The 24,577-nt window shown below is 40.0% G+C and overlaps 1 protein-coding gene across 1 annotated transcript; it reads left to right on the forward strand.

Annotated features, from left to right (window-relative positions):
- Window positions 1-848: 848 nt before the first annotated feature.
- Window positions 849-11,282, forward strand: garem1 (GRB2 associated regulator of MAPK1 subtype 1). The gene is made up of 6 exons (XM_085763395.1): window positions 849-1,215; window positions 3,852-3,992; window positions 5,024-5,154; window positions 5,988-7,214; window positions 9,162-9,316; window positions 10,267-11,282. The coding sequence occupies exons 1-6, from the start codon at window positions 1,095-1,097 to the stop codon at window positions 11,126-11,128; spliced, it is 2,637 nt and encodes an 878-aa protein (XP_085619521.1). The 5' UTR covers window positions 849-1,094; the 3' UTR covers window positions 11,129-11,282.
- Window positions 11,283-24,577: the final 13,295 nt, after the last annotated feature.

The following is a 24,577-nucleotide window of genomic DNA, read 5'->3' on the forward strand; positions in this document are numbered from 1 at the left end:
TGCACTATTATATGTTTTAAGGGCTGAGAGAGAGCCAGGGCAGATTACATTCCATTGCATTGACTGTATTGTACTTTTTTAATGTATATGACATATAAACATGAACTTTAGATAGATAGATAGATAGATAGATAGATAGATAGATAGATAGATAGATAGATAGATAGATAGATAGATAGATAGATAGATAGATAGATAGATAGATAGATAGATAGATAGATAGATAATATTTTTTTTTCAACCTTTATTTTACCAGGAAAGTCCCTTGAGATTAAATCTCTTTTGCGAGGGAGACCTGGCTAAAAGAATGCACTGGTACAGCATAGAAGCAGGTTACATAACAATAGAAACACTTACATACAATACAAACATATCATAATTCATAGCAGGTGCACTTTTCTGTTACTTTATGATTTATAAAGGTTTTGAATTCACCCAGGGAGATGAAATTGGACAATTGAAGTGTGTTCTGAGTGGTGTTCCAGGACCAATATAATATAATATAATAGTCTATAATATAATATAATATAATAGTCTATAATAGTCTATAATATAATATAATGCAGCAGGTGGTATTTTATTTTGGAGGAGCCTGTCTTTATTCTGCCATAGTCTTTTAGCTTTATTTTAAATACAAAGTTTCACACTACAGAATTAACCTAAAATATTAGAATTAGCTAACACCATACACTCATCAATATATATGTATCATTTTTTGGTTTTTGTCTTGTATTATAGTGTTGCCATAAGTAAACAAAGCTCTTATTTTGAAAGAGCGCGTCACGTGTTTCCGGTGTTCGTGTGTCTAACTTGCCTCGATGCAGTCGTCGCTAGTAGCTAAACAAACAAACATGGCTCTGCTTCACTATCACACTGCGGATCTTAATGATCGTGGGCAGGTGAAAGACGGACAATGCGACCGTCAATAAAACAAAAAAAACTATTAAAAAAAAAAAAAGGTGCCAAACGTGGAAAGAAGAAGCTGTAGATGGAGAGTTGATGTGTTGCTGTGAAGCTGGTTAGCCTAGCTTAGCTTAGCTTAGCTTAGCTTAGCTTAGCCTTTAGCGAGGTTAGCTCTCCGGTTGGCAGCAAAAATGGACCTTGGAACAATGTTGTACAACAATTTAAAAGATGTTACATGGAGTACGACTTCCCTGCCACTAGATCAGCTGGTCAGCGCCTACAGGCTGCCTCAGATCGCCAAGCTGGACAACGGTGAGTGAAAAACTTTCATCTGACAACTGCAAAGTTTTTTGAAGCGTTAAGTTAGCTCGTAGCCACTTAGCATGATAGCTGCCAGGGAGCTGGAGCAGCAAAACTCTGGGGCTGGGGGTTTGGATTTATTTAATTATTTGTTTTTCTCCACGTATCTTCACTGTTTCTCAACATTAACTTTCATGCTCAGGCCCAAAAATAAATGTCTAGATGTCATGCAACTCTGCAGCTGTCAATGTTGTGCAGTTAAAAACAACTATTGTCAAGGCAAGACAACATGTTAAGGCATCTGATGGATTGATTTTTTGCAACACACTGATTGCAGCTATTAAAGTATGCATGTGTGCTGCGTTGAAACACTATGAGTGGTTCAGACAGGAAGAGGAAAGCATGTTGAAAGTTGCATGACAGTGAAGTTAAAGCAAGAACCACAGATCTCTATAGATATCTGGGGTCATGCTGCGTAATAAAGCAGCAATTATTATTGTATCTATTCACAATTCACCCATATTTATCCTCTTGTCACAGTCTGCAGAGCCTCACTGCAAAAACTGAACATCTTTCCAAGAATATTTGTCTTATTTCTTGTCAAAATGTCTCGTTTCTAGTCAAAACTAATCTCTTTTCACTTACAACAAGAATCATCACCTAAAAATGAACTTGTTTTTAGATAATTTTCATTTGTTTCAAACAAATTTTCACTTGAAATAAGTAGAAAAATGTGCCAGTTTTGTGCTTGTAATGAGAAAGAAAAACTTGCTCCACTATCAGATTTTTTCTACTTATTTCGAGTGAAAATATGCTTGAAAGAAGTAAAAAGTGTCTAAAAACAACACAAGCTACTTTTAATGCAGGGCTCGACAGTGCGACAGTTTTGCTCGCATTTGCGAGTTGATAATAGCCCGTGCGAATAAAAAATTGCATTCAGTCGCATCAGTGCGACTCGGACAGAAACTGCATGCACCGCTTTGCATGCTGTTTAACGTGAGCAGTATCTCCCCCGCCCCGCCCCCCCTGCCTGTTTGGTGATTTTGGCCGCCGCCTTGATTAGCTTGTGTACATCGGGGCCGTTCAGATGTAACGTCTTTTCCGCACATTACTTTCAAGGTAGACGCGCGTCATGCACGCCAAGGCGACACCGTAGCAGCGCACATTCGGTGCGATGCGCTTTTTTTCCGTGCACGTTCGACCTGCTTCTTCCTCCGGTACACGGTCTCGGGCTGTGTCTCTCCTACTGTTTCACACGGAGCTCTGCCCCAGGTGAAGGAAGCCCTTAGGTGGTACGTGGCCTCCGAGGCTACTGCGGAGCTATCAAAAAAAAAAACGCTTGTCGCGGTGAGAACAGCTGACATGTGGTCACAGTCTCACAGTGCAACATTCATATAAACTTCAACCTCAAAGCTCCCTGTCTGACCTGTCCCTGAACATCACACAGGGGCAACATGGAGCTGCTTGTGTGACAGGTTGTTGAGGAAAAATGTTTGGTGTTTTTACTGTTCTCAAATGTAAAAATGGGTCATGTTGGACCCTCAGCATTATTTAAGGCTTAAACAGCCTGCTACAACATTTTTCATTGTGCTCCTAAAAAATCTTAGTGTAGAGCCCTATGTATATTGTAATGTTCAGCTTTTTATACTGAGGGAAATATAGGTTCACTGCTCATCAATACCCCCACCCCTGGGCCACATGCACACACATACAGCGTAAAACTAAAAACTAATATTGGTTGTAATAAATATTCTATTTTCTCACACATATTTGCATTGTTTGTCTTTCCTGATTTTTGTTAAGGCAAAGAGCCAGTTAAAACATTAAAAATTAGTCTACAGGGTTAGGATTATAGGCTAAATCTACTTTATTTGTTTGAAAATGATATTTTCACCAAAACTACAAAATTTTTATTGTGCTACTAAAAAATGTTGTGTGCTACTAAATTTTTCAGCATGGTAGCACAGTGCTACTTGGAAAAAAGCTTAGCGTCAAGCCCTGTAATGTGATGAGTCTTATTTTAAGTATAATGAGATTTGTTTTGACTAGAAATAAGACAAATATTCTTGGTAAGATTTTGAGTTTTTGCAGTGCTCCTGTGCTGACTTGTGCTTTTTTTTTAAATGGTACCACTAGTGCTTGTGTGTTTTGACAGAGGTATAGATAAGGACATTAGTCACAGTCTGGGCAGGACTGCTGACTTGAGTTCAGTGTGTAATCTTATCCAAATGCTTTTGTTTTGTGTGAAGACTCAAGGCTTACTGACAGATGCTGTAGTGTGTAATTGTTTGGTCTAATCCCCATGGTTATCATTGCCATGGTTCATTTGCCACTACAAGCGTCATATGTCCTGTAATTACTTTTAACATCAACACTTTGTTACGACTTTAACAAGTGTTTTGTTCTTGATATTTCATGTTTCTCAACTGTTATCGACGCCCCCGAGGCTTTTAACGTGTAAAACTGTCTGCAGAAGTTATGAGTTTGGCAGCTACAGTCAGTGTGCATGTGATGTGTTGATAGTACAACCACGCACTACTGGCTTCAGTCTATTTCCTGAGTCGGCGTGTGATAAAAATCTACAATCAGTGAGCGTTCACACACACACACTTTGTGAATGGTTTGATTGTTGTCTGTCGCTCCTGCAGGTCAGTTGGTTGAAGGGCTCAGAGACAACGACTACCTCTTGATTCATTCCTGCCGTCAGTGGACGACGATTACCGCTCACAGTCTGGAGGAGGGACACTACGTCATCGGGCCTAAAATCGAGATCCCGGTACACTATGAAGGTGAGCCATGGATACACATGTTTCATTGCATTTCATTTCATTTCATAACCTTTATTTAAACTCAGAGATATATTGAGGAGTAACCTCATTTACAATATAGCCGAGATGAAACACAAAACATATAAGGACAGAAGACAAGACATTTGAAACATACAAAAACATAACAGAATACCAGAATTTAAAGGTGACTAGGGTAAATTGAAACATAATTAAAAGCAGGAGCAGTTAGAGGTAAAATAAGATGTAGTTATGGTTTTAAATTGTCCTTTTGATAAAAGTGAGGTAAGTTTCAAATGATTTTGCAGGGTGTTCCAGGTTGTAGGTATATATATATTAAGTTTGTCTGATGGTTTCTGTTGGTATGATACAGCTCTGGAAAAACAAAGAAACCACTCCAAAATGTTCTTAATAAATCAGCCTTATCTCTGCATGTATGGCAGCCATCGATTCCAGTGTCTATTGAACTCCAACACAAGCACACCACCTCACTCTACTTATCTGATCACCTGAACCAAATCATATTTAATGAGGAAGAACGATTATAAATAAATAAATAAAAAAACGCTGCTGCGATTAAAAATTGGGATTATTCCACCAATTTAGATTTCTGAACCCTTCCTAAGTTTAAAAAGTAGTGTTGTGTTGTTTTAAAATGAATATGAACTTGTTTTCTTTGCATAATTTATACAAGGTCTGAAAACACCTGATTCTTTTTTGTTAATTTGACCTGTTGCCATTTTCTGCAAATAAATGCTCTAAATGACAATATTTTTATTTCCAATATGCGAGAAATTTTGTCAAACACATACCTATGAATAGTAAAACCAGAGGAACAGATCATTTTGAAGTGGTCTCTTAATTTTATTGCTTTTAATGCTTATTTTCCCATGTGTATTGAAACAGAGCTGTACGATCTTTCGTTTTAATGAGGGTTAGGGTGCAGGCTGCTTATATATTTGGTGCTACTCTCCACTTAATGATGCTTCAGTGCTGCCTGACCTGGTTATTGATTTGCCGTTTCCCCTCTAAAGGTCAGTTTAAGCTACTGGAGCAGGACAGAGACGTCAAGGAGCCTGTGCAGTACTTCAACAGTGTGGAGGAGGTGGCCAAAGCATTCCCTGAGAGAGTATACGTCATGGAGGAAATCACTTTCAATGTTAAGGTACATTTTTCTCTTTGTCATTGTTGCTGTCAAACTCATTAACACCCACAACCGTGTAGGTGTTAGTTCAACCTCTTTTACCCACAAAAATGTTGAAGCACCGGCCTCACGCATGTGTGCTGCGTTAAAACACTATGAGTGGCTCAGACAGGAAGAGGAAAGTATGTTGAAAGTTGCACGACAGTGAAGTTAAAGCAATAACCACAGATCTCTATAGATCTCTGGGGTCATGCTGCGTAATAAAGCAGCAATTATTATTTTATTTATTCACAATTCACCCATATTTATCCTCTTGTCACAGTCTGCAGAGCCTCACTGCAAAAACTGAAAATGTTTCCAAGAATATTTGTCTTATTTCTTGTCAAAATGTCTCGTTTCTAGTCAAAACTAATCTCTTTTCACTTACAATAAGAATCATCACCTAAAAATGAACTTGTTTTTAGATCATTTTCATTTGTTTCAAACTAATTTTCACTTGAAATAAGTAGAAACATCTGCCAGTGAAAGCAAGTTTTTTTGTGCTTGTAATGAGAAAGAAAAACTTGCTCCACTATCAGATTTTTTCTACTTATTTCAAGTGAAAATCTGCTTGAAAGAAGTAAAAAGTGTCTAAAAACAACACAAGCTACTTTTAATGTGGTGAGTCTTATTTTAAGTATAATGAGATTTGTTTTGACTAGAAATAAGACAAATATTCTTGGTATATAATGAGTTTGCTGTCAAACTCATTAACACCCACAACCGTGTAGGTGTTAGTTCAACCTCTTTACCCACAAAAATGTTGAAGCACCGGCCTCACGCTTTGTGCTTTTCCGTGTCTTCTCTCTGCACAGATGGCTTCAGGCGAATGCAACGAAGACACAGAAGTTTACAACATTACACTCAGCACCGGCGACGAGCTGACTCTGATGGGCCAGGCCGAGATCCTCTACGCCAAGACCTCCAGGGAGAAGTCGAGGTTCAACACGATCTTCAAGAAGATCGGGAAGCTGAACTCGATCAGCAAGATCGGCCGGGGCAAGATGCCGTGCCTGATCTGCATGAACCACCGCACCAACGAGAGCATCAGCCTGCCCTTCCAGTGCAAGGGCCGCTTCAGCACCTGCAGCCCGCTGGAGCTGCAGATGCAGGACGGCGAGCACACCATCAGGAACATCGTGGAGAAGACGCGCCTCCCGGTCAACGTGACGGTGCCCGGCAGCCCGCCCCGCAACCAGCACGACCTGCACCTCATCCGCGAGGGCCACCGCTACAAGCTGGTCAACATCCAGACCAAGACGGTGGTGGTGTGCTGCGTGCTGCGGAGCAACAAGATCGTCCCCGTCCACTTCCCCTTCCACATGGCGATGCCGCGGTTCATCGTCCCGGAGGAGCTGCTGCAGGGCGAGCTGTGGCTGGACACCATGGTGCACCGCTGGTTCACCTTCTGCCAGGAGCAGTTCGACATCGACGACTACTCGAGGGCCGTCCGGGACGTGCGGACGGACTGGAACGACGACGGAAAGAGCCCGAAGAAAAGCAGCAGCGGGAATGGGAGTTGCGGAGGAGGCGGAGGAGGAGGCGGTAGCGGCGGCAGCAGCGGCTCCAACGGATGTCCGGGTCACATGCAGATCCCCAGCTCCTTAACCTACGCCCGCGAGGAGCTCACGCAGTCCTTCCACCGGCTCTCGGTGTGCGTGTACGGCAGCAACCTGCACGGCAACAGCGAGGTGAACCTGCAGGGCTGCATGACGCTGTGCGGGGACTGGACGCTGCTGCCCTCGGACAGCGTCGCCTCGGACTCGGGCGGCGAGAACGAGCACTTTTTCCCGGACATGCTGGACAGCACGAGCCCGCAGACGTCCCTCGGCAAGTCGGACGTGCCGTACGAGGAGCTGTGGCTGGATCACCTGAGAGGCCAGATGTCGAAACCGTCTCTGAGTGAAGTAATCCGAGGCATCAACGCCAACGGCTGTGGCTCAACGGCCGCCCTGTCCTACCCCGTCTCTTGTCCTCTTGGGGCAATACCCAGCTCGGATGTCTCTCTTACGCCACCGCCGGTCCCACCCAAGTCTGAAGCTGTGAGTATCATCCATCCACTGTTCTTTGAGTTGGAGTAAACTGACGGATTATCCTGGTTACTGTGGTTACAGGAAGCTCTCCATTTGTCAGAAATATAAAAAAAAGTTGAACTGATGGGTAACCCTTTAATTTACAGGCCGCTAATTACATAATAATGTCAAGAAATAGCCCAAGAAATAACAAGTAGCAGCTCTGGAAAAAAATAAAGAAACCACTCCAAAATGTTCTTAATAAATCAGCTTCTCTACATGTATTAATGGCAGCCATCGATTCCAGTGTCTATTGAACTCCAACACAAGCACACCACCTCACTCTACTCAGCTGATCACTTGAACCATACCATATTTAATGAGGAAGAAAGATTATAAATAAATGAAAAAAACATTCCTGCGAGTAAAAACTGGGATTTTTCCACCAATTTTGATTTATAACCTCTTCCTAAGTTTAAAAAGTAGTGTTGTGTTGTTTTAAAATGAATATGAACTTGTTTTCTTTGCATTATACAAGGTCTGAAAACACCAGAATTTTTTTGTTATTTTGACCTGTTGCCATTTTCTGCAAATAAATGCTCTAAATGACAATATTTTTATTTCCAATTTGGGAGAAATTTTGTCAGTAGGTTATAGAATGAAACAAAAGTGTTCATTTTACTCAAACACATAGTAAAACCAGAGGAACTGATCATTTTGAAGTGGTATCTTAATTTTTTCCAGAGCTGTATCTCTGCTTATATTAATGTGATTTTTTCCCCATGTGTATTGAAACAGAGCTGTATGATGCTTCTGTCTTAATGAGGGTTAGGGTGCAGGCTGCTTATATATTTGGTGCTACGCTCCACTTAATGATGATGTCCCACCCAAGTCTGAAGCTGTGAGTATCACCCACTGTTCTTTTGAGTTGGAGTAAGTTGATGGATTATCCTGGTTACTGTGGTTACAGGAAGCTCTCCATTTGTCAGAAATATAAAAAAAAGTTGAACTGATGGGTAACCCTTTAATTTACAGGCTGCTAATTACATAATAATGTCAAGAAATAGCCAAGAAATAACAACTAATTGCGTCATAATGCGTAGAAATAGCCTACTGTAGAAATAACGGTCAATTTCATAGTAATAATGAGAAATATAGCCAAGAAATAACAATTGATTGCGTAGAAATAGCCCAGAAATAATTGATTGTAATTGACAATTGTAAGGACTTGGCCTTTCCCAAAAAATCCAAAGCATGAAAAGCATGTTTAATCTTTTGCTTTTATGAAAAACATGGCATTACTATGAAATTGACTGTTATTTCTAGGCTATTTTTTGACATTACTATGCAATTAATTGTTATTTCTCACCTATTTCTAGACATTATCATGTAATTAGCAGCCTGTAAATTAAAGGTTTACCCACTGATGTAGTAGTTTACAGTGCAAACAATCCAAATCGTACAACAATGACAGCTTCAGCTCATCCCATAATCGCATACAGTAAGTTTCCTATTGCATACAGTGTTTTTTTCCCCTGCTGCTGTGTCGTTGGAGATGTGGATGTGTATTTGCATCAAACAGCTGCTGGATTCTGCAGCTGCTCCTTCGTCTGCAGAATTAAGATGAAGAAGAAAATGCTGTTGACACATTTATGACGAACGCTCGGCCACAGGCGACAAAGATGTTGAGTTTTCTGTGGCCGTGTCGCAATAAAAGTCTCCTCGTGTTTCAGCAATCGAACGCTTTCAGTGTGAAGCAACAACGGCAGCGGCAGCAGGTCGATCCGACTGTGACGTGATGAGAGTTTTAAGAGCGCAGCTGGATGAGATACAGTTACACTGGATGTTTTACAGTTATTGTTTTAATGTGAATCCCTCAGGATTAGATGAGCTGAATCTTGTGCAACATGACAGACGTAATGTTTTACAGTCAGCTGTTGAGTTTCAAAATAAGCTCCTTTTTGTTTTCTGCTATAGGTGAAGGAAGAATGTCGGCTCTTGAACGCGCCACCGATCCCTCCTCGAAGTTTGAAACAGATGCCGTCGGTGCCCATCCTGTCGAAGCCACGTCAGCAGGAGACTCGGTCTCCGAGTCCAACCCTCTCCTATTATTCCTCTGGTCTGCACAACATGTAAGAACAGGATGCGCTTCGTAGCACGACTGTCACGGCGGCAATTATCCCCAATTACAATAACAAAGATTAAAATCAGGGCACGAAAGTGAGGTCGCATTAACTCAGGCTGTTATTCAAATACCGGAGGTTGGTTTAGATAACCAGGCTCTAATTTTCTTATGTATAGTCAGCGTCACCGTCGGTACTTCCTGTCATGATACAGATGGAGAGTTGTTGCACTTAAACATCGAACTTCCCTTATATTTTAAAATCCTTTATAGACCTTTATTTTGAAAAAGCTGCAAAGTACCAGAATCAGAATCAGAAATACTAACCAGTAAGTATCTTTAAAACCAAAAATTGACTTTTTGAAATTATTAACATGTCAATGTAGTGTTTGGGCGCAAGTCATGATGCTTTTGCATACTCATGAATATTCATATAACCTGGATTTTTCAATGAGAGAGAAATAGTAGATGTGTTTTTAGCCTCTTTGAGAATCTTTTTAAACAACTATTTGTGGGAAAACAATTTTAATCAAAAAATAGTCATAGCAGAGCATTTTTATTAATGTTAAAATGCCTCTTTAGGGGGACTTTAATGTAACAGAGCTCCATTTCACTATAAATATAATAAAAAATACGGTAAGGCAAGGCATCTTTATTTATGTAGCACATTTCATGCAAAGGCAACTCAATGTGCTTTACATAAAAACAACAATGAGTAGTACAAAAAATGTACACACATTAAAAACAACAGTTTAAAAGAGGATAATAAAAACAAAACAAACAGGAAATAGAAAGAAAACATGAAGCTAGACAGATGTACAGCACAAAACAAGATCATAATAATGATTTACATTAAAATATATATAAAAAATACCCTCTCTATAAAAGACAACAGTGTGATGAGCCCTGTAGTGAGTTTTCAGCTTCTCTGTCTCTGATGATGTCATGTTTTCCTCCCAGTATCGGAGCGTGTGAAAAAGAAGCAGCTAATCCAGCGGAGCCGAGCCGTGCCTGTTACCCCTGCCCCTGGGGTAAATCCGGCGGCGCCGAGCCAAATGCCTCTCTGACGCCCGGTGGAAGCCTGCCATCGGACGGGATGTCGTCCCGGCTGTCGTGGCCGAACAACTTCAGCGGCGGCGAGTCGCGCTGCGTGGACGAGTTCCTCCCGGCCGGCTGTCGGAGCTACTACAGTTACCCCAGGAAGAGGTCGCCCAGCGCCGCCAAGACCTGCTCGTCCGGCTCGTCCGGCCTGGCGGACGGCGGCCTGGCGGACTTGGGCCTGCAGAACGCCTCCCTCAACCAGTTCAGCACCAAGTCGTCGAGCTGCAACTCGGAGATGTACAGCGAGAACAAGCCCATCGAGGAGTCGAACGCCAAGCAGAGCCTCTCCTGCCCCATCCTGCCCCCGAGGACGCCCAAACCGAACGCCGTTACGAAGTGCACGGACTCGCTGCCGGGGGCGGCGTGCGACGGCGCCGAGGAGGAGGAGACCGCCGAGCACGACACCAAAGACGTTTACTCCGTCTCTAGCTCATTAACTGCGAACTGTTCCCCCACGCTCTCCGCTGAATCCGCCGTGGCCGTTGCCTCGCAGTGGCAGCCGCCGCCCAGCCTGGCCGGCCTCTCCATCGAGGAAGTGTCCAAGTCCCTGAGGTTCATCGGGCTGCCGGACGACATCGTGTCTCTCTTCGTGTCGGAGAAGATCGACGGGAACTTGCTGCTGCAGCTGACGGAGGAGATCCTGTCCGAAGACTTCGGGCTGAGCAAACTGCAGGTGAAGAAACTGATGCAGTTCATGAGCGGCTGGAGACCCAAGATCTGAACGTTTCTAACAGTATGTGAGTGACGCTGCAGCGCATCCAGCTGTGAAGCAGCTGCGCGAGTCATGCCTTCTTCAGTATATATGCTATGCACACCAAGCCTCAGAGCTTCTTTTGTATAACATGAGTTAATTTCCTTGTTACTCTAACGTGGTGGGGAAGATGGTTGGTTAACACGTCCCAGCCCACTTAAAGGGAAAGTAGCATTTTTTTTAAAGTGGGGTTGTATGATCTACAAATAGCCCCTAAGTACTTTAATTGCAGTAGAAGACTCTCTGCACTCCTCCCGTTAGCAACGCCAGCCCATAATAGCCCTGCCCAGAGATTTACAACATACAGTGTTGTGAATGGACCCAAAGAAACGGCCTATTTTCACGGCCTAAAAGAGGTTTTATGTGGAAAAAAAAACACAGTTCCATTATTCGCTATAATATAATTTTTTCCAGCCCTTCAAAGTTCAGGAAAAACACAGCTTTTATTTGGACCTAACCAACTCACGTATCCCTCCGGCCCAGGGTTAGCGCCCGCCGATCAGCAGTTGGTTAGGTCCAAATAAAAGCTGTGTTTTTCCTGAACTTTGAGGGGCTGGAAAAAATTATATTATAGCGAACAATGGAACTGTGTATTATTTTTCAGGTAAAACCTCTTTTAGGCCGTGAAAATAGGCCGTTTCTTTGGGTCTGTTCACAACACTGTATGTTGTAAATCTCTGGGCTGGCGTTGCTAACGAGAGAAGTGCAGAGAGTCTGCTACTACAATTAAAGTACTTAGGGGCTATTTGTAGATCATACAACCCCACTTTAAAAAAAATGCCACTATCCCTTTAATGTCTGTGACTGCTACTATATGTACGTAACTAACTGAATGGATTCATTTGGCACTTTTCATGAAGACGTTTTCATGTCTACTACTTGTTGTGACCTTTTTTTTTTCACCCGACAGCCTGTTAGTGTTCATGTCATGACATGAGGTTTTGCTCTTAAAGGGGAATTACCCAGAACTCAATGCTATTTAACAGATGTTTTTAAAAAGAAGCTTAAACCAGAGAGTGGACTGTAGTTTATGAGATTTTGGACAAAGTTCGATTTTTTTTTTTGCTGGATTTGGTCACAACTCCTCAAAAATAGAGTTTTTAATTTAAAAAACAACTTACAAGCATCTCAAACTCGCAATTTTATGTGATGGACGAACTCACCACGTGTGTGTTTTCTAACCATCAGAGATCAAAACAGCTGATTGAACTCGCCATCAGTCACCAACATGTATTAAAATGTGTTTGTGTGGTTTTACGGTGAGAAAAAGTCGCCCATATTATCGAGCTTGTAGTATCATACTGATGTAGCCTATACGCTTCCTTAGAGATACAATTGGAAAAATTGAATAAGTAAAAGTAAATAATTATATACAGTATATTGATTAAAAATAATAATAATAATAATTTTTTACAAAACAGACAAATATGTAGAAACAAAATCAGCTTTAAGCCGCTGTCTGTACATTGATGTGACGTCACTTTAGAAGATAAATTGATGCATGTATGTAAACCAACAGCAGCTCTGTGTGAGCCACATCAAATGATTGTCACCGATTCTCAACAGATGTGTTCTTATGCAAGGTCTTATTTCCATTTGATGCCTTTTATTATTTTTTTTTTTTAACACTAAGTTAAATTTAACAACTTTATTGATAATTGCTTTAAGTGTAAAAAGTCTGAGGTTATTTATAACAGAACATGAATGATGATGCCTAACAAAAAGAAGAAAAAAAAAACACTAACATGGTAAATAACCCACGGAGGGACTGGAACATGACATTCTCTACATTGAATACAAATTATGCATCACGCACTTTGGTAGATTTCAGTCGAATTAACTGCAGTCGAGGTTGTTTAATGTAAAGACGAGGAGAGAGAGTGAATGCACTACAAGCTTTGTCAACACTAAAAACGGTACTTGGTCTTGTTTCCTTTTGTTTCTCGTTGTTTTCTTGTCCTCTAATGCAAAGAAATTAGTAAAAAAAAAAAGCTTTTCTGCGCCTTAACCCAGAGACCTTAAAAAAAAAAGAAAAAAAAAGAAGTGACGTCTCACTTGAGTTTAACATTTTCATTCTGCAGTCGTGAGAATTAAAATATTCTCTGAAACATCTCGAGCTGCCGGAAAGTAGAAAATGATCTGCGACGATGAAATGTTGCTTTATATTTGGTACATTTATTTTTGTTTTTTTTTCCTATAGCTTTGACTCAGAGTTGATTTATTTATGCAGTTATTTAACACGATGCTCAATATGCAAATCTGTTATTCTTTTATGAAGGTGCCTCGGCAACAACGGCATCTACGCAACCCAGGTGAACTGTCGACCTGTCGGCCAACCGCTGTTGTTCTTCTCCCCTGTCACTCTGTGTGTAACGGGGCGTTACATATTTTACTTGATATTTTTATTTTGTATGTAAATGCAAATGTAATGTAATTTTTTTTTTTTTTTTTTTTTAAAGAAAGTGATTACTAATGTTGAAACTATTTTTATTGAGGAAAAAAAAAGCTTATATGTTCAAATTTCTGTTTTTTTTTTGTTTTTTTTATCCTGCAAAACTTGGGTTTTACTTGTGTTTATAAATCCATGCATTAAAAATAACACTTATACTGATAATGTTCATAAGCCACGTGTCCAGGTGATTGACCTCATCCATATTTATTCTCAGTTATTGTCCTATGCAACAGCCCAGAAGCTCAAAAAGAGAGCGTGGGAAGGAAGAAGAAAGATGTGAGAGGCCGTGTAGCTGTTCAAAATCACCACAGTGTTAATTTCAGGAGAAAAAAATCATACTTATTCCTCCAAGTCCATTGTTTTACTTGAATAATTCTGAGATATAAACTGTGAACACACTACGATAACCAGCCCAGTCCCATTAACACACACACACACGCCACCCAGCAGCCAGTGTTGAAGGATATAAACTCTGTTCAGATGAATTATCGACTTTTTTTTTCTTGTTCTGTGCAAAAAACAAAAAAACAAGGAGGGAAATGACTGTGACACTGGGTTTGATAGCATATGGAGGCATATTTGTCAGCATTATTAAAATCTTGAGTCATGGACAGTTATCTTTCAACATAACTTCTGTTTCCCTATATTTTTATTGTTATAATCTATTAAAAATGGATTAACTGACGTCTGTGGTTTGTTCAGTCAGGAAAACAGCTCAGCACTAATGATCAGCTGCACTGTGCAGATCAAACCTGCATGATAATGCAGAAAAAACATCTTATAATATTCATGTAATGTTATGCATTGATCTTCAGTCAGTCAACCTTTATTTACATTGCTAAGTTAAAAGATCCTGAACACAAGAATCACCGAAGCTGAGCCAAAAGACACGAACATAATGAAATAGTATTCAGATCAGCTACAACAGGAGCATGTGGAAGTAAAGTGGGATGTAATTCAGTTTTAGTTTAATTTATTTGACAAGGGACAATGGGCCTCATTCACGAACCGTTCTTAAGAACAACAAATTTGTTCTTAAGTCCTACTTACGAAGTTTTTACGAAGATTGTGGCATTCATGAATGTTTTCTTATCCAGAATTTGTTCTTAACTAAGAACAAAATCTACGAACAGTCAGGAGTATACTTACGCACTTTTAAGTGCTGAGACTTCTGCAAAAATAACCGATTATAGCGTTTTCTTTTGTTCTGCAGTTGTATGACATTATATGATTTGAATAAGAATTATTTTCTTATCTTTTATGATGTTTTTAATAATCATATATATTAATAATAATAATTGACAAATCATTGCAGTCTCTTAAAAAAACATTATAGACACTTAATTCATATCAGTTGTTTTTTTCTCTTTTTTTGGGGGGGGGGGGGCATATAGCTGCCGATATGATTTTTTTTTTCCTAATTGCGGGCTGCAACAGTGCACTTACTGCAAGTGTTCACACCACACACAACAGTTTTTTTTTTTCATATGTGATAATATGATGATATTTATGATGGCACACGTGAGATGGTCTCTCTGATAACAACCGAAGAGCTGCATCCACTGCTGACGCTACTAAATATAGCCTAAATATAAAAATATTAACTAAATATAAGCTTTTTGTTTGTTTCTTTGTTTCATTCCTGCCACAGTAGCGCCACTTCACTACTTAAAGCAGATATCAGTGGAATGTTTTTGTTAATATAAGTCCTAAATAGTCCTATTTTCCGTCAGCAATCACTTACATGAAGTATTTCAGCCTAAACACGAGTCTCTCCGTCACTCTGCTCTGCTGTAACCCGAGGAGAAAATTTTCCTTGTGGGATACAAGTGTTATCCAATGAGGGGAGAGAACGGCATGAAGGGCTGTGTGTGCAGCCAAGGGATGCGCGTGAATGTGGTGACGTAGCACGAGGACCAATTGATGCCTGACAAGGGCGGGGGCTGCTAACTCATGGTGCGTTCAAGGAAACTCGTACTTTGTGTTTTTCCTTCCTGTGAAGTCATACCAGTTCGATCTGGTACGAGTTCACGGGTCGGAAGTTACGAGTGGCCGTTATAGGGAACTTTCACAGACAACAGGACGGTAAAAAACACGAGCTACGGGTTACCTGGAACGCTACCAAGTCGTAGTTGTGACTTGAAGCTGTAACTTACGGTTTCAAAAGCCTGCCTTGAACACAGCATTAGCCGAAACGGCCGTGAAGCTGATATCTGCTTTAAGTTCTTTTTACGTTTGGAGTCTGGTGCTCCCTCCCAGATTTTCATTTGAGCATTTCAACTTTCTTTCTCACTTCACCTTCTCTGCTCAGTGCCGGTGGGTGCTGTGTGCACACGGCCCTGCAGTCTCATGCCCTTTTACGGGCATTGATGGGGCTGTTACCTATGCTAATCCTATGTTAATTAGACTCACCTGGCACACGCCCTCAACTTACGAGGAGATGGCATAAGAACACAGCTGCGAACAATTCTGAGGCTTACGAACGCGTTGATGAATCTGACGTAGGGTTTTCTTAAGGAACTTCTTAAGAACAACTTAAGAAAGAATCTAAGAAGATATTGGTGAATGAGGCCCATTGTACATTAATAAAACACTGTAAAAAACAAATGTAAATGCACCCGAGATAGCTAAAAAAAAAAGAAGCTAGTTTTCATCGCCAGTCCCTCTGCCTGATTGTAAAGGGCAACCTTTAAAAAGAGCAACAATGAAGTAAAATACCAAAGACACATTCGGTACACATTAATAAATATACATTTGTAAGATAATAACACACATTTGCGATGACACAAGGTAGTTAGTGCTCATAATATAATCAGTTCTTAGTGCTCACATCATAGGGCATCAGCAATACATAGTATTAAGGAACAGGATTCATTAAACGAGTCACTATAACTATCTGGTTACTACATATAGGAAAATACATGCCAGAATACTTAATGCCTATACTACATATACAGTAATTATCTGGTTACTACACTTAATTAAGGATTTAAAAGTCCTGAGGATAAAAGAGCAGAAAGTTTTATTTCTTATTACTCTGCAGGTTGCTTGTCTCCATGTTGCAGATGCACAACAAGAAAAACTGGATCTTCAAGTTCACTAAAAAAACAAAAAAACAGTCGGTGCCTGCAGATTATCTGATCATCAGATTGTGTTTTATCAGAGTAAGAAGCAAAATCATCACACACTGCACAAAACAACAACTGTGCACACACAGCCCCAAGAGCTGCAACAAATACTGGATTAATACGTTTCCTGTCAGAAATTTGATCAATAATCTGCAGTTACATTGAAAATTATTTAATTATTTTAACCATCAAATATGACATTGCTGTTTTATTATGAACATTTCTCACCAGTTCATAGACTGAACAACTGAGTTAACGATCATCAATCGACTTATTGATTTCCTAATGGCCCTGAAAATGTTTCAAAATCTACAGTAGTTGCACAAAGTTACACAAACTTCTGCTGCTGCGTTACCTCACAGCTGCTGCTTCCTTCCTGCACATCACACATAAAGCAACTCACAGTTCAAAGGCAAAACTACTTCTGCTTTTTTTTTCTCTGTCCAGGTGTTTTACACTGGAAAACTAAAGAACAACTACACAAGAAGAAAAAAACACAAGAGTCATGTTGAGGTTTTTAACACAGAATAGTTTCACAACATCTTTTCTCACAGCTGAAACTGTTCCCATGGAAAACCAGCAGCGTCGTTTCAGGTGTAGCAGCCGCATTAAAGCCTCCTGGTTCACAGCCCATCGATAATCATTAATGGATGAGATGAAAACAGACGCCTTTTAAACATTTGAACAGAAACATGTTAGTCTGTAGAGACGTTCACATTTATAGTGAAATGTCACTGACCTCAAGAGTGCAAGAGAGTTTCTCAATCCATGTCAACATCATCTGCTGTCAAAATGCAAAACAAATTCTTAGTAATAATTTATTTATAATCAATGAATTGTCATTTAGAAATGTCATTTTTTTTTTGCCACGGTGACATGTATTAACTGTGAAAAGCTCTAAATGTATGAAAAATAGAATACCAGCCATTATTGGGGGGTATGAGAAAATTTTTTTTTTTTTTTAATCAAGGTCAATGAAGTTACCATATATGGTTCTTCACCTTTGAAGGTGATAGTTTTTTTTCCAAAAGGTGTCCATATATATATAGATAACACACAGATAAAATTAAATAAATATTCATTCATTAAATGACATCATATATATAAAAATATTATTCTAAACTTAAATGCTTAGGTTACTTGCCTGATAAAGGGTTAAAATTAATATATGCATGGATTGATTTTTGTTTAGATAAGATTTATCTCTCAGTAGGAAAGATCACACGTGCAGCAGCTCAGGCATACAATGTAGAAAAAAGAGAGACAGACACTAAAAGAAACAAAAGGCTACAATAATATAGTTTAAAAACATAAACGTTTAAAACCTTTCAAAGGTGAAGAGGAAAAATGCACACTATAGGCTATACAGTATACATAATTAATTTAAGAATCACACTTTCAGCTGCACCTGAGATGTTATTGCATCATCATTTCTTATCTCATTCATCCCAGCAGTTTAATGTGGTCAGGTAGTTTTCCTCTTTTCTTGTTCCACCTCCGTCAGGCTGAAGCTGCCTGATCATCAGGTAGGCGGCCGGTTCAGTTCTTTATAAAAACTGAGCAGATCTGAGACTTTCTCCACCGCTCCATCAACTCCAGACCAAACAACCAACCAACCGGATACTCGAGCTGAGCGTCCTCCTCCTCATCATCATCATCATCGCTGGGGATCCTCTCCTCGAGCAGAACATCTCCCTCCAGGTCTGTTCACAGAGTTTATGTTCGTTTGTCAAAATGTTGAGTTGCCTTTTTTTTCTTTTCTTATCAAAGCTGCACCATGTTGAGCTCTCAGGGCCACCGTACCTTTTGTTCATGTTACTTTACAGACTTTTCTACAGAGTTGAGTGTTTGTGTTTTTACAGCTAAGCAGAGGCATGAGAGGAAACATGACAAAGTCAGGAAAGCTTACGTTGTGTGTGTGTGTGTGTGTGTGTGTGTTAGTCATGTCTCCAGGTCTACTGCTCCTGTCCTCCTGCCTCCTGGTCTCTGATGCTGATGGGAAGACGAAAAAGGAAAAGGTTGTCGCTTTTCTTAAGGACAACTACCACACTTTTTTAGACATCCTTACTGCTGGAGCTGGGATGGTACCAAAAGTAGGTGGTCAAATAGCTGGAGGGCTGAAAACTGTGAAGTTGCTAGGACCACAAGAACAAGACCCTCTGGGCCCTGTCAAGTCTGGCCTTAAAGATCTGACAACCTTCGTGCAGAGATGAGATGGGATGTTTGGGCAGCCGGTGCGTACCTGGTACCAGTGAACAATATAGAGAAAGCCTGGGATAAATATTTACAAAATCCAATCATCAAAAAGAGTTTCTACACATATTACAGCCAGTTTGCAGACAGCACTTCGGTCCTGCATCGGTACCTGACTGCTAAACCTGATTCTGTTACACCGAACCTCGGTGACGTCCTGGCTGCCAGATTAAAGTGTCACGAAGAAGATGTCAAAGACCAGTTTCTGTATTTTAATCAAATCATGTAACTTACAGAGGCAAAATACTTGATGAGAAATACCATAAGTCCAAAGGCACAAACACCAAAGCCACAGTTGCCGTAAATAAGATGGCGTCCCAGTCGGCCTCAGCTTTGTTCAACTCATACAAGCGATGCATCTCTGACAGCGATCCGTACATAGAGACCAAGCTGGAGCCTAACAGAATTTATTACTATGAATGTGATGATGCTATTTTCTGAGGCTCATCCTTAAATCCCGTAGTAGATTCTATGAAGAGGGGGATAAAACTTCCAAATCAACTTCGTCAACAAACTGCATTCCTGTATTATTCTGCAAATTATGCAACCTGATGGCTCCTCAACAGAGCAGGCTATTAAAAACTGATTTAAAGAGGGAATTGGATACACACACACAGGACACAATAACTGGGGGTTTATAGCTTTACTTTTGCTTGCAAAAGTCCGCAGGTCAGTCCGCCTAAATCAATAACCCAAAAATCTGAAGGTTGGTCTCAGTTTTGATATTTGAAAAGAAATAAAAAATAAAATACAAAATGTCCCAATACGGCAGTGGCTGAGGAACTAATCACACAGAACAACACAACACAAGGTCAGTAATGTAATCATTCAACAAACGCAATTTGAAATGTACAGTATACCAAAACAGACACTTACACTTCACCAATCCTCGTTTCACGTGTTTGAGTTTTCCTCACTTAGCACAGAAGTTAGCTGCTAACCGTGGTTGATGCCTAGCGTGTTCACATCCTGAAACGTATTTCCATCCTCTATCAATTAGGCCTACCATGTTCGGTCGCTTCACAAGCAGGAGTTCCAGTGTACAATATTTTCCAACATGTGTGTGTGTTTTTTACCTTTTGATTTAAGCAAAAGAGTGTCTGTTACACACTTTGCAACTCTCAGGCCCACATCCAGCAGAAGGAAAAACAACAACAACGCAAAATGCACTTCGCAAAAACCTAACAGGGCTCAGTGCTGCACCTTGTGACCAAAAAGTGTCTGTGTACATTTCTGTGTCTTACAAAAAGATTACATAGAAAAAGAGAACAAAATAAGCAAAAAACACATTATAATCTTACATTGCAGTGTACAATAACATCCATGGGTTTATTTACCACCCGGTTACATATATGACAGTAAATAGCCTTCACATGCCAGCAGAAATATGCCTCTCAACTCAGTTTTTTTTTTTTTTTAAGAAAAAAAAGCTGACATTTTTGGTCAACAGACTCCTACCCAAATCAGAAATGTAAATCAGTCAACAAAAATTGTAATAAAAAATACAAAGAGGTAGATGTATTCTAGATCGGTGTGTCTTGAACAACAATGTTAAAACCGTGATAGGAACTTCAGAGGCACTAGCACTGGACGCCAGGGCAGAATCGCTTGTTGACACGACACATGAGCAGCCTGCTGGGGCAAATGAGAGATAAGAAATGATGAGGGAATAACATCTCAGGAGCAGCCGAATGTGATGGATTCAGGTTTTGCAAAACTCTCATTTACATCCTACACTGTATGTGTAGCTATATGTCACGTCCTCTGTGTGTTCCCATGTTTAGTTAAGTTTAGTTCCTGTTTTATTTTGAAGTTCTGTGTTTTCCTGTGTCATGGTCTGTGTCTTATGCTCCCATTTTATTTTGAAGTCCATGTCTTACTCCTGTCTTCCTGTTAAGTTTCCCTGCCTGTTTTGATTACCTAATGTGTTTCACCTGTCTTGCACCACCTGTGTCTTCCCTTGTGTATTTAGCCTCAGTATCTCCCTTTGTCTTTGTTGGATCGTCTGCTTTGTTTGCTCACTGTGTTCCCCCATGCTACTTGTGAGTACCGGTAATTAAATCCATTTTTGTGCCACCAAACTCAGTACTGTCCAAGGGGGCAGTTGTCGGTCTGAGAAGTGAAGCTCACTTCCGCGTTCAAAAAACTGCAATCCCCTCGGATTCCTCTGGGGGCTGGTGTCAGAAGGGAGCATTCCCCATAGACCCCCATGTTAAAATCGCCGACTTTACATCCTCAGTAAACATGTTAAAAGCCTGGTGTCAGAACGTTTTTTCGTCTCAATCGATAGTTTCTACCCCCGCACACACTCTGAGGGAGGTGAATTTTTTTTTAACTCTACCGTTTTACTGTTATTAGGTTAAAATTCTGGCCAATTAGGGCGCGGAAACGTTGAGTGACAGGTCTGAGCAGCTCCGTGGACAGCTGCTTCGAGGCCAGTGGGCGGGTTCTCGGCCGGCCAATCCAACATGGCGCTGTTCAGGCCGCCATATTTGAGTCACAAAAACGACTCCCCAAAACCAATGGGTGACGTCACGGACGCTACGTCCATTCTTTTTACAGTCTATGGTACTGTCTGCATTTGGGTCTTGTTATCCCCACACCCTCCGAACAGTCATGGACTCAGCAGATCCCTATAGTACAGAGTGACATATTCTCTAACTTGCCTCTGTAATGACTTTAAATATGCCTCCTCCTGCGAAGAAAGGAGAGGGGTTTTGTTGAAGGCTTGCCAGGAGGTGTCTTCTCGGCCCTGGTTAAGGCCACAACTCCTTGAGTGGGTAAACGACTTTTTGTCCATGCTTGTCTCCTCCGCCTCCCAGCCAGTTTTTGAGCCTGTTAGCCCAGACTCGGTCAACCCCTCACCTGCTGCATCTGGTAACCCTTTCTGGGGTACCCTGCCTCCAGCGTCCAGCCCTTGAGGGGGGGGTTCTGTCACATCCTCTGTGTGTTCCCCTGTTTAGTTGAGTTTAGTTCTGTGTTTTCCTGTGTGTCATCATGGTCTGTGTCTTTCGTTCCCTGTGTCTTATGTTCCTGTTTTATTTTGAAGTCCATGTCTTACTCCTGTCTTCCTGTTAAGTTTCCCGCCTATTTTGATTACCTAATGTGTTTCACTTGTCTTGATTGCACCGCCTGTGTATTTAACCTCAGTATCTCCCTTTGTCTTTGTTGGATTGTCTGCTTTGTTTGCTCCCTGTGTTCCCCCATGCTACTTGTGAGTAATTAAATCCTTTTTTGTGCCACCAAAACCGGCATTGTCTGCATTTGGGTCCTGTTATCCCCACACCCTAACAATATGTATTTAAGTCTAATTATTGTATTTATTTGTTTATTTTGGGCATGTAGATCAATCATCATCACACATCATATTTCATCTTAGTTTAAATAAAACAATATACATCGTATAGTGTTTTTTTAAATCTCCTTTCACCTTTTATTTTTTATTATTGTACTTTTTTCCTTCTACGTGTATGCTTGAGCTGCTTCACTTGTAAATGTTCCCACTAAGAATGAAATCTTATCTATAAAAAATTCAACCGATGCACATTGTTGGGGAAGAAAAGTAGCTTTAGCAACTATAATAAATTAAATAAATCAACATGTGGTGTATATGAAACAAAGTATAATAGTCTACTATTGTACTTTGTTTCTTTTTTATTTTCTCTTTTTTTCTACATTGTATGACTGAGCTACTGCACTTGTAAATTTTCCCACTAAGAAATAAATCTTATCTATACAAAATTCAACCGATGCACAGCGTTGGGGAAGCTACTTTGCAAGCATAGCTTGTAAAATATGTAGTCCAGTCTGGTTAAGCTAAAGAAAAAGTAGCTTTAACAATTACTTAAACTCACGAAACTCAGCATAAAATAAATCAACATAGAGTAATTAAAACTGAAAACCAATATTTTTATTAATAATAAAAGAGTAAGAATAAAACAAAGGGGAAGGAAAAGAAAAAGAATGATTTAATGATACCCCTCCAGTCCCGCTCTCCTTCCACCCTGAAAGGAGGGCAAGCTGGGGGTCTAAAACGATATTACTTCCTATCTTTACTTACAAGACTATTTTACTTTTTCCTGTCTCTCATCGGTCTCTTTTCCCTCTTTCCCCTTATCGCCGCTTCCCTCTCAATCCTCCCTCACATTCTCTCTACACTCTCTGTAATCTCACACAAGAAGTCATTCACACATATGCACACACACACGCTCACGTACATGCAAACTCTCACAAGAAAAAACCTTTACCTACCTTTTATTCTTTATTTTTGTATTATATTTTTCTTTCTTTCTTCATTATATATTTATTATTATCATATATATTTTGTCTTGTTTTGTTCTTGTCTCCTCTCTGTTTGCCTATTTGTTTTGTTTGTATGATAGCTACTGTTATTTGTTAGTCACCCACGTTGCACCCCTGCAGTATTTCTTTGTATGTCTTTACACTATGGCACTATTAAAAAATAAATCAACATGTGGTGTATATGAAACAAAATATAATAGCCTACAACACATCCACATGCCAGCACTGTATAGGATGTGTGTTGTACTTTTGTTTCTTTTAGGATCGTCTCTTTTTTTTTTCCTACATTGTATGATTGAGCTGCTGCACTTGTAAATTTTCCCACTAAGAAATAAATCTTATAAAATAGTTTTCTCCACTAATAAATCTTATCTATACAAAATTCAGTGCTGGGGAAGCTACTTTGCAAGCGTAGCTTGTAAAACTCTGTAGTCCAGCCTGGTTTGAACAAAGTAATTTGTAAAACAGCTTTACAAAAGTAGCTTTAGTAACTACTTATTCTCATGAAACTCATTGAACTCAGCATAAATAAATCAGCATGTGGTGTGTATGAACCAATATATAATAGCCTACATGCCAGCACTATAGGATGTGTGTGTGTGTTGTACTTTTGTTCTTTTAGCATCTGCACTTGTAAATTTTCCCAGAATCAGTTTTTATTTTTTATAATTGTAGGCTACTTTTGTTTCTTTTAGCATCTATTCATTCTACATTATATGAGTTGCTGCTCTTATAAAATTTTCTACTAGGAAATCTTATCTATCAAAATTCAACCTGTGTGCGTGTGTAGCATCTGCATAGCACCTTCACTTATTATAAAATCGGCTCAGAGAATCATCAGTTGCCCCCTTTTTTCACATTGCAGACTCTCAGGGGAAGGATCCTCGGTAATCTATCTCACCCCAGACACAGCCGCTGCTGCAAAAGGTACAGGGTTCTGAGGCAACACACCAACAGGCTCAGGAACACTTTTTACCCCTGGGTGATCAGGCTCTTGAACACGATGATGCAATGAAATGAATGTTGTGTCGGTTAGGGTTGGTGTATAGGGTTAGTATATTGTATTTTATATTTTTACACCCCCCCTCTTTATATATTTATTGTTATACGTTTGCACTTTGCACTTTGGTATCTTGTTGTTACATTGTTTATTGTATCACAATAAAGCCTATTCTATTCTATTCTATTCTATTCTATTCTATTCTATTCTATTCTATATAGCCTACCGCTCAACTCAGTTTTATTTTTTATTTTTTAAAAGCTGAATGTGATGGATTAAGGTTT

The sequence above is a fragment of the Trachurus japonicus genome, chromosome 20, assembly GCF_045865225.1.
Source record: "Trachurus japonicus isolate A0001 chromosome 20, Traja_1.0".
Classification (NCBI taxonomy): Eukaryota; Metazoa; Chordata; class Actinopteri; order Carangiformes; family Carangidae; genus Trachurus; species Trachurus japonicus.